Below are 10,016 nucleotides of genomic sequence, written 5' to 3'. Positions count from 1 at the left end.
CTTCAAGACTCAACTACTGGTTAGGAGAGGCTTTTCGTAATCTTCCAGCTGCTAGTGCCTTTCCTCCCACCTACTTACTTATACATGCCTAGCACAGGGCCTGGCATATCCATGGGGGGATAATAAATATTTGTTGATTGTCATCTAGATTCTTCCCCGTCCCCATTAAATTCCTTGTCAAATTCATAGTGTCTGTCACTGAACTCTCACTGCTGACCACAGGCAAGGTCTCTCACGACATCCTTGTGTCATGTCAACACGGCCACAGACAGACTGATGGACAAAGAGAAACAAGAATGAACACACGAACAAGAATATATGTGAGTCTCCCCTCTTTATCTCGCCCCGCCCCCTCCGGTGACGTCCCCGAGCCCCGCCCCGGCTGATAGGAGGTGGGGCCTAGTCCAACCTGGCAGCCCGCCAATGACCTGGACGCCTTAAAGGCTGTACACGGGAGTGGGCCGGCCCCACTGTGTTTCCCAGTTTTGATTGGTTAGTCTCGGACAACCCCCCCCCTCCCCGCCCGGGACTCGAGTTATTCCGGTTCCGGTTCCGGTTCTGGTTCCGGTGGCTGCTCGACAGTCACCATGATCGGGGATATCTTGCTGTTCGGGTAAGGGGCCTGGGACTCGGTAGAGACGTCCGGGGTTGGGAGGTGGGATTTTAGGGGCCACACCCTTCCTGACCTCGCTCTGACCCCTTTCAGGACACTGCTGATGAACGCCGGCGCCGTGCTCAACTTCAAGTTGTAAGTGACGCGGCGGTTCTGGGGCCTGGTCCCCTGCTCCGCCCCTCCATGAGCCCCGCCCTCTTCTCTGCCCCCCCCCCCCCGCTTCGCCTGCCTCACGCTGTTCCGCCCCAGCCCCGCCTCTTCTCCGCCCCTCTAGAGCCTGGAAACACCCAGCGGTGCCGCTCGGGAGAGCGAGCCTCACTGCTAGCACCCAACCGAAACCGCCACCCCTGCCCCAACCTGCCCCAGGCTTCATAGAGACCCCAGGCACGTCTTATAGAGCCTCTCTCACTTTTGAAATTCCTGTCCCATAGAGTTTTATTGATAGTCGCTTTACTTCGTGCAGAGGCTCCCCCTTAAAGATGCAAAGATATTTGGCCCATTTAGTTACTTCGAATCACAGACACCTCTTTACCCACTTTGGACCCTCCCCTCAAGCCTCCTCATCTCTAGAAATTACTCACACCTAGAACCTTGTCTTCTGAATGAACCTTACTTATAGCTACTCACAACTGTCATTTATGTGTAGAACCCTCTTACTAATAAACACTCTCCACAACTCCCTGCCATCTGTAGAGTCGATTTACTTAAAGACATCCTTCCCACTCACGTACAATCCTCTGGTATCTGTAGAACCCCGTTATGTATAGACACCTTTGTCACCCACATAGTATCTTCTGCAGTTTCTTGTCTTGTGTAGATTAACACACCCCACTCAAACCCTCATTAACCCATCACTCACTTAGAATTCACACATGCAGAGGCATCAAGGAATATTGGAGAGAGCACTGGTTCAGGAGTCAGATGGTCTTCAGTTCAAATCCCACTTTTGATGCTTTCTTATGTGACCTTGAACAAGCCACATAATCTCTCTCAGCCTCTGTTTCCTCATATGTAAAATGAGAGGGTTAGACAAGATAGCTTCCCAGTTCTTTTCCAGCTCTCCATTTATGATCTTGTTTCTAGAGCTCCCACACCTATAGATGAATCCATCACTCACATAGAGCCCACATAGGGTTCCTCATCAGGTTTCAATCTTTTACTCCATTTGTACTCATAGAATCATTCTTAGAGAGCTCCTATGGCATCTAAAGAACCCCATTTACCTTTAGAAAGCCTTTTGTCCCTATAGAGCAGTGGTCACCCTTGAAATCCATATTACTCACAGAGGTCCTGTCAAATGTGGAATTTTTTTCACTATATACAGTTCTTTATTCTTTGGATTTATTTGCTTGCCTTAGCTTCAGCTCTCTTTATATTATACTGAAATTGTTTCCTGCCCTACAGGAAAAAAAAAGACACCCAGGGGTTTGGGGAGGAGTCAAAGGAACCAAGTACAGGTGAGTTCTAGATAACTCTGGCAGCCCATAATGTTGAATGATGCAGGAAATATAGACATGCTGGTCCCATTCTTCTTATCAACAAAACTGTGATGATCATGCCTTGCTATTTCAAAAAACTACTTACCCCTTTTGGGCCTCAATTTCCTTACAGATAAAAATGAATGGGTTGTGTTTTCATAACCTCTGGGGTCCTTTTCCAGTTCTGAAGTTTTTCTGATTTCCTGGTAGTCATTTGAAAGTTTATTGCCACCTATTTGTTAAAGATGAGTCACAAAATGTTAGCATTGGGTAAGACCTTTGGGTTTTCTGATTCAGCCTCCTAGCCAATGTGGGAATTCCTTCCAGAGCATCTGTGACACCTTCATTGACAAAATGTGTTTATCTTAAGAAGCAGCCACTTGTTCTCCTTTAGACATTTCTACCACCAACTGGTTAAATTGAAATCATGACTACGTGCCCTCAGAGTCTTATACACATGAGGCAAATTCAAATTCATCAAACGTTTATTAAACACCTATCCATATTTTAGGCACTATGTTTGATACTGAATCTATAAATATGTAAAACTGCACAGAATTTGTCCTTAAGAACTAATACTGATAGTAAAGGATGAGGTATATACACAGTTAACTAGATTTTTAAGTAGACTGTGATACAGGCAAAAGAAATATTGCTTCCTTTTGGGGAAAATGAGGGAAAGCTTTAGAGAGAAGGTGGCACCTGAGTTGAGATTCAAGTGGAATAAAAAGCATTTTGTAGGAAGAAGTGTGAAAGAATCAAATCCCAAGTATAGCAGAATAGTTACCACAAATGAATGGAAGTTAGAGCAGGGCTGCTGTATTTTTAAAAAGGCTAGTAGTCTAATTTGTCTAGAGCTTAAGAATGAATGAAAGGAGTAAAGTAAATTAAGGCTACAAAGATAGGTTAGAACTATATTGTGGAGGACCTTAAATGTCAGGAGTCTGTAATTGATACCATAGAGCAGGGGTTGGCAACTTTTTTGGCCATGAGAGCCATAAACGCCACATTTTTTAAAATGTAATTTTGTGAGAGCCATACAGTGCTCACAGTGCGGCTCCTGTAACAGCACCTGAAAAAAAATTGACTTTATGGCTCCTGCCATATCTGGCCCTCAAAAGAGCCAGATATGGCTCGAGAGCCATACGTTGCCGACCCCTGCCATTGAGGATAGGTAGCCTAGAAGGCTTTTGAACAGGGAAGTGACATGGTCAGGGCTTCTGTATTAAAAAAGATTACTTTGGCAATAGTGCGAAGGCTAGATTAGATAAGACAGAGACTGGAGGCAGGAAGATGAGTGAGAAACTATTATAATGGTGCAAACAAGAGGTGAAGAAGACCAAGGGTGATGGCAGTGTAAGGGAAAAGAGGCAATGGATGCAAGAGGTATTCCCAAAGTGGAATCAATTTACAACTTGGAAGCTGTTTGTATTGGAGTCAGGGATGGGAAGAATTGTGGAGGCAAGTGGAAGGGAAGAGTCCAGGCTGCTCTTGAAGTCCCTAGCTTGGATTCCTGGTTGGGTAGTGGCATAGTAAGTAGGCAAGTTGAGAAGAGGTGCTAACTTATGGGGAGAAAAGTAATGAGTTCAGTTTTAGACATGTTGCATGTCTTGGTGGTGCTACTCATCCATCCAGGCAGATATATCTAAGATGGAGTTAGTAAGACTGGCCTGGAGCTGAGGGGAGAGATTTGGGAAGCGTCTGCAAAGATGATATTTGAGCCCTAGGTGTGTCTCAGATCACTATGGGAGAGCAAGTAGAGATAGATCCTGTGGAAGCATTTGCACTCTGGAGTCTGGAGGAAGATGATGAGTGAGAAATCAAGGCCCAGTGTAGCCAGATAATAGTGCTTGTGGAGCAGAGCAAAGGGTAGGAAGTCTGGGAAAGCAAGAAGTGCCAGGTTGTAAAAGGCTTCAGTGCCTAATAAACATCTTCTGTATGTCAGGTCTTAGGCTCAGAGCTGGTGGGGGGGACATGAGCTCATACCTACTCCACAATCCAGCTCTGCTCTAGTCTTCCTTTTGTCTCCCCCCCCCCCCCACTAGCTCTGAGACTAAGGCCTGACATATAGAAGATGTTTATTGACTGACTGGCTGATCTTGGAGAAGTTGTTTCTCTTTCCTGGGCCTTGGTTCCTCCCCTCTGTAGAATGAGAGTATTGAACTTGCTGGTCTTGATGAAAGGTTCCTTTCAGCTCTCAACTCTCATTTCACTGCCCCATAGCCTCTCTGAAAGTAGACTCTGGTTTCACATGAAGTGACAGCCCTAGGACAATTTTAATGTTGGGTTTACATGCAGCATGGATGGTGGATTATGCCCACCTTTGCCTCTTCTTTTTCACTACAGGGACCCTTCACTGGCAGCATTTAGATGAGAATTCCTTCTGCCTTGGAATTTCCCATGGGGGCAGTACAGGTGGCAGGAGGCTAGGGAAGATTAATGTAGTTGGGAAGAGGGAGTAGAGCTTGTCCTTGTGCTGACTACAGGGATTCACTTGGGATGTTGACAATACCTCTTTGTGTTTTTTTTCTAAGTGCCATTGCTGGGCTTGGTTGTCAGTAACCAGAATAATTATGGGCATATATGATCAGAAACAGTGGGAATCCTTGAGCTAATGCCAAGACATTTAACTGAATGGTTCACTGACTGGGAGTGATGTCTGTGCCTTGAACAAAATAATACCCAAGCACTTGCCTTATCTTGCATTTCCAAGCATATTGTTTTATTTTCAAAAACTCCTTTCAGTGCCTTTGTTTGATATCCTTGATAAGGCCTCTCATTCTCAAACCCTGAGCTCAAAGCCTGTTTTCTTTAGGCATCTGCTAGAGGAGATGAGCTCTGTCTTACTCGTTAATTGAGATTTGTAGCCAGTTTTGGAGCTGGAGGGGAAGTTGGAGTCCATCTAGTTTCAAAAGCCCATCATATAGGTGAAGAGATTGGCCCCCAGTAGGGAAATATCTTGGTAAAGGTCTCAAAATTGTAGATTATGGCTGGAACCCAGGTTTCCTGACTCAGGTCTGGGGCTCTCTCTATTGAGAGTCCTCCTGTTGTCACCATGCCAACTTTGGACAGAAGTAGGCTTACCTCTTAGGCCTTCCTCTCATCTAGACCACAGTGAGTGAACTGCAAACTACTAATTGGATTTTTTTTCGTATTTAAGTGTGATTTGGGTATAGTGGGAATAAAGATGAATTTGGTTCATTTTTAAAATATTCTTTAAATTTACTTTTTACCAACTACATATAATAACAAATTTCCACATGAGTTTTCCCAAGTTATGATTGAACTTATCTCCCTCTCTCCCCTTGGAGTGCTGGCAGGCAGTTTGATCTGGGTTGTACATGTATTATGCAAAACATTTCCATATTGTTCATTTTTGTATAAAACCAAAATCCAAATAAACAAGTGAAAAATCATATGCTTTCATTTGCATTCCAACTCCAACAGTTCTTTCTCTGGAGGTTGATAGCATTATTTGTCAGAAATTCCTCAGAATTGTCCATGATGGCCAAATCTATCGCAGTTGATCAAGGAATAGATTGTTTCAGATCCTGCCTTGCCGACTATGGGATGAGATTCATGGCAAGTCAAGAAGTCTTGAATGTTACTCTCCTGCCTGCATCTGAAAACAGTAGCACATGGAGGAACTACATGAGACTGGCATGAAGCTGTAAATGCAAACCTTTAAGTGACATGTAAATGTTAGTTATTAAGGAAAACATATAGACATCTGGCTTTTCAATGTAAATTATCACCAGACACGTTTTAAGGGAGCTACGCAGACTTAGAGCAGGGAAAGTCCTTAGAGGCCAACTAGTCCTACCCCACCTTATTTTATAGGTATGAATGTTAGAGCTGAGACTTGTTCCAAAGTCCCCTTAGTCCAAACCCAGGGCACTTTCCACTGTATTATGCTTAATGTAAACAGCATTTATATGATGTATCTTGACTTCAGGTGACAACATCAGGGAGTTCTTACTGAGTCTCAGATACTTTCGAATCTTCATCGCCTTATGGAATGTTTTCATGATGTTTTGTATGATTGTGTAAGTATTGTTATTTACCTCTTAATTTTACATAATTATCATTTTGCTACAATAACTTGGGCCCTTATACGAAAATTAGTTGTGGAATAGTGTGGAATCAAATTACATCATTTATATGATAACACTTTGTACTCTAAGTAACTCTGGTACATTCCATCTCTTAAAGATGATTTGTAAGGCTTGAGAGCCTGGATTTAGGGCATTCTTCCTGGCTTCTTGCTCCAGTGGCCATACACCTAGAGAGATGAGTCTAAGTAGAGAACAGAATTTCCTAACCTAGATAGAACCTTCCATCTCCAGGCCTGGCTCTCTCTTCACTAAGCCACCTAGCTGTTCTCTTTGCTGATTTTTGTACAGCTGAACTTTCCTAAAGCCATAAGAGACTTGAGTAAGTGGGTAATGGGAAAAGGTTTTATTTTCTTTTGTAGAAAGATAGACACTAATAAAGTTGGTAGAATTGTGAATTGTTCCAAATATCCTAGAAAAGAGTTGGAATTTAATTAGGCTGGAGTTGATTATGATTTTTTAAAAAACATCATCAATAAAATCTTCTAATAAATTCCTCTAGAGCAGGGGTCAGCAACATTTTTGGCCATGAGAGCCATAAACGCCACATTTTTTAAAATGTAATTTCGTGAGAGCCGTACAGTGCTCACAGTGCAGCTCCTGTAACAGCGCCTGAAAAAAAATCGACTTTATGGCTCCTGCAGAAAGAGCCATATCTGGCCCTCAAAAGAGCCAGATATGGCTTGAGAACCATATGTTGCTGACCCCTGCTCTAGAGGCTAGTTGAAATCTGGTGGGATCTAGAGAAAGAGATTTTGAGATATTTTTCTTACTTTTCTAGGCTTGTGTTGCGATTATTAAGAAGTAAACTTTTTTAAGCCTTAAACATGAATTTTTATGTTTTATTCCCTCTTTTGGTATTTAGTTTAGTTCATGGAATTAAGTGGTTTCCAATTCACAGCCCTGCGCTAGAGCTTTGGCTGCCATTTTTTATTCAGCTATACCAACAGCAACAAACATTCATTAGATGTTGACTGGCTGACCTAGACACTAGATAGAGCAGATCTAAAGATAGGTAAGGCTTGATCCCTGTCTAGGATTTTTTCATGATAGAGGAAGTATACAAAAAGTTATAATGAGAATTAGAATTTGGTTAGTGCAAAAAGCAGAGTGAAATGGAGAGAGTGCTCCTAGAAAGCCTAGAAGGTATCCTAGAAGATGGAACATCCTGTGCTGAAGTACAACGAACCCTGGCTGAGGTGACAACTAAGCTGGGTTTGAATCACATCAACCACTCACTGAAAATATCTAACTGTGGGAAAGTCATTTTATCCCTCTGATTCAGTTTTCTCATTTGTCCAGAAACAAAAACAGTACCACCAAGAAACATTGGGGATTAAATATTCCCACTCTTATCCCCCACAAAGTTGTTACGAAAATGCTTTGTCAACCTTAAATGTGCACTATTAATATCAACTGTCAGGCAGAGATGGAATCAAAAAGCGTATTTGAGGACTAGAGAATGGGGTAAGCAAAGGTGTGGAAGTGAGAAAGCATAGGATGTGTTCAGAAGAGCATGAAATCATCCCATTTGGCTAGAGCCGGGGTTCCCAAACTTTTTTGGCCTACCACCCCCTTTCCAGAAAAAATATTACTTAGCCCCCTAGAAATTAATTTTTTTTTTAAATTTTAATAGCAATAGGAAAGATAAATGCACCTGTGGCCATCACCGCCCCCCTGGATCGCTGCAGCACCCACCAGAGGATGGTAGCGCCGACTATAGGAATCACTGGTCTAGAGCATAGCATATATGAGAGGGAGGACTGTGGAGTAATGCTAGTAAGGCAGTAGAGCCACAAAACATGGAATCTAGAATGCTACATTTACTCTCTTGGGCCTTTGTTCTTTAACCATGAGGGCCAAGTTACTCAGGGCTTTGGAGTAGTAGAGTAGCATGGTGATAGGACCCTGAGCATTGGTGCCATCCCTTGACTCTCTAGCCTTGTTATGTCATGTTCTTGCTTTAAGATCCTTGGAATTTGTAGGGACTGGGGCTGACATGGAGAAATACGTCTTTAACCCAGGCACTCCTTTGTTCTTCAGTGTTGCTGGAAGAAAGCTAATATTTTCAAATGTGTTTTCCTATAGAAAAAAATAACATAAATAAATTGGTTCTATTTCAGGCAGTTATGTCAATAAGCTTTGGGGCTAGGATAGGGCATGTAGGAGAAATAAGTAGAGTCATTATTTTTCTAGGATTCTGGGCCTGGAGGGGTGGAGCCCCAAAGAGTTTGTGGCCTCAGTGGCTGCTCTACTTAACCTCTCATGGACCTCAGAATTGTTGTGCTCTTACTGTAGAGTACTTGTCTCCCCCTATACTCTGGGCCAACTTCCTTTGGGGGGGGTTATCAGGCATGTTCCTTAACAAAAACACTTATCAAGGATTTTTTTCTTTCTCACACTGATATTTCTGTCCTTCATTTCTCATAGGTTATTTGGCTCTTGAAAAGTCATGGCTGGAGAACCAGGAGCCAACCTTTATAGGATGTTGATTCTCTGATCCTGACAACTTTGTGAATGTGTTTGACCGGAAACTGTTGACCTTCCTACAGAGTTAAAGTTTGTGGGACCAGGGGTGGGGTGGGGGAAAGATGTATGCAAAGGTCCTTTGGCCACAGTTTTCATTTCCAAAGGACACTTTAATGCAGCCTCTGAAATTCTGCTCAATTCACTAGGTGTTTGGTATTTTGCAAGGATTCAAAGGTGCCTGGATAAATGTCCATTCCCTCCAGATAAGAAGCTATGTCTAGATCTGGCAAAGAAACAAACTACCCTCTCAAGGATTGCTTTAAAAGAGCTGTGTTTAAAGTTTATTTTTTGTGGACTTTTATTTTTGGGGCGGGGGGGTGTTGAAAACAAAACACAACTGGTATTTTGTAATTCTCTACTATCAGTGCATTGCTCGTGGCTGGCCAACTTTTATGCTCCATTATGGTCTTTTTCTCTCTAGAGTTTCTAAGTTATGAGTAATGATTGCACTGTGCTAATCTATCAGAGCTCTTAGACGGGCACAATTCTCATCCCTGTTTCAGGAAAGTTATTTGGGCCAACTAGTTAGTGTGCTAATTTACCACATTGCTTTAGAGAACAGGCACTCTTTTATATGAGAGGCTAATTTTAACACCTAGACAGAGGGAGAAAGTGAACCATTATGAGTTCAGTAAAAGATTTAAAAGAGCTCTATTCTTAGTGTGTTTGGTACCAACAACTTTTAGGGAAAACATTGTGAAAAATATATTTTCTTCATCTCAAAGCCCTTTTAGTCAAGGTATTTTATTAAGTATTAGTAAAAGCCAGGATATTGTTTTAGTTGTGATATTAAGGTTACATTCTAAGTATTTGACTCCCTGGGGCTGCTTTTTTATTTAGTAATTTATAGGGCAAAGAAATCAGCACACTATATGAACCCAATGATGTAAGCTTAAAAAGCAAAGAATAAGAAATGAAATTGCTAAAAGGAAACTGAGGGTCAGATCACTACACTCAAGGAACATTTTTGTTATTGTCTGCTTTTTAAAAATTCTTTGCTTGTAAAGAATCCCAGGGAGGGAAAAAGTAAGTGTAGTGATTTGCAGAAACAGCTATTGGAAATAAAATTCATCTGTAAAAGGAGTCTATGGCTTATACTTTCTTTACTAAGAAATTGGTCTTATTTATATTTCCAGTTTCATATTTCTCACAGGGAATGCATGAATGGTCTATAGTGCTGTCAAAATTCAATTCACACATCGGGGGCAGCTGGGTAGCTCAGTGGATTGAGAGCCAGGCCTAGAGACGGGAGGTCCTAGGTTCAAATCTGGCCTCAGACACTTC

At 42.3% G+C, this 10,016-nt stretch overlaps 1 protein-coding gene across 1 annotated transcript; it reads left to right on the top strand.

Annotated features, from left to right (window-relative positions):
- The first annotated feature begins 556 nt into the window (after nt 1-556).
- SMIM7 (small integral membrane protein 7) lies at nt 557-9,816 on the top strand. Its single transcript, XM_044658575.1, has 5 exons — nt 557-613; nt 707-748; nt 2,018-2,070; nt 6,047-6,137; nt 8,634-9,816. Exons 1-5 carry the CDS (start codon nt 588-590, stop codon nt 8,647-8,649), a joined length of 228 nt encoding a protein of 75 aa, XP_044514510.1. The 5' UTR covers nt 557-587; the 3' UTR covers nt 8,650-9,816.
- Nucleotides 9,817-10,016: the final 200 nt, after the last annotated feature.

This window comes from Gracilinanus agilis, chromosome 1 (genome assembly GCF_016433145.1).
Source record: "Gracilinanus agilis isolate LMUSP501 chromosome 1, AgileGrace, whole genome shotgun sequence".
Lineage (NCBI taxonomy): Eukaryota > Metazoa > Chordata > Mammalia > Didelphimorphia > Didelphidae > Gracilinanus > Gracilinanus agilis.
Note: the sequence above shows the minus strand (reverse complement) of the source record. Positions and strands in the feature narration are given on the sequence as shown.

Excerpts from the sequence above, each read along its gene's own strand:
- SMIM7 (XM_044658575.1), top strand. The coding sequence starts at position 588 with ATGATCGGGGATATCTTGCTGTTCGG. Across the intron at positions 614-706 it reads GGGGATATCTTGCTGTTCGG|GACACTGCTGATGAACGCCG; the intron begins GTAAGGGGCCTG and ends GACCCCTTTCAG. Across the intron at positions 749-2,017 it reads GCCGTGCTCAACTTCAAGTT|GAAAAAAAAAGACACCCAGG; the intron begins GTAAGTGACGCG and ends CCTGCCCTACAG.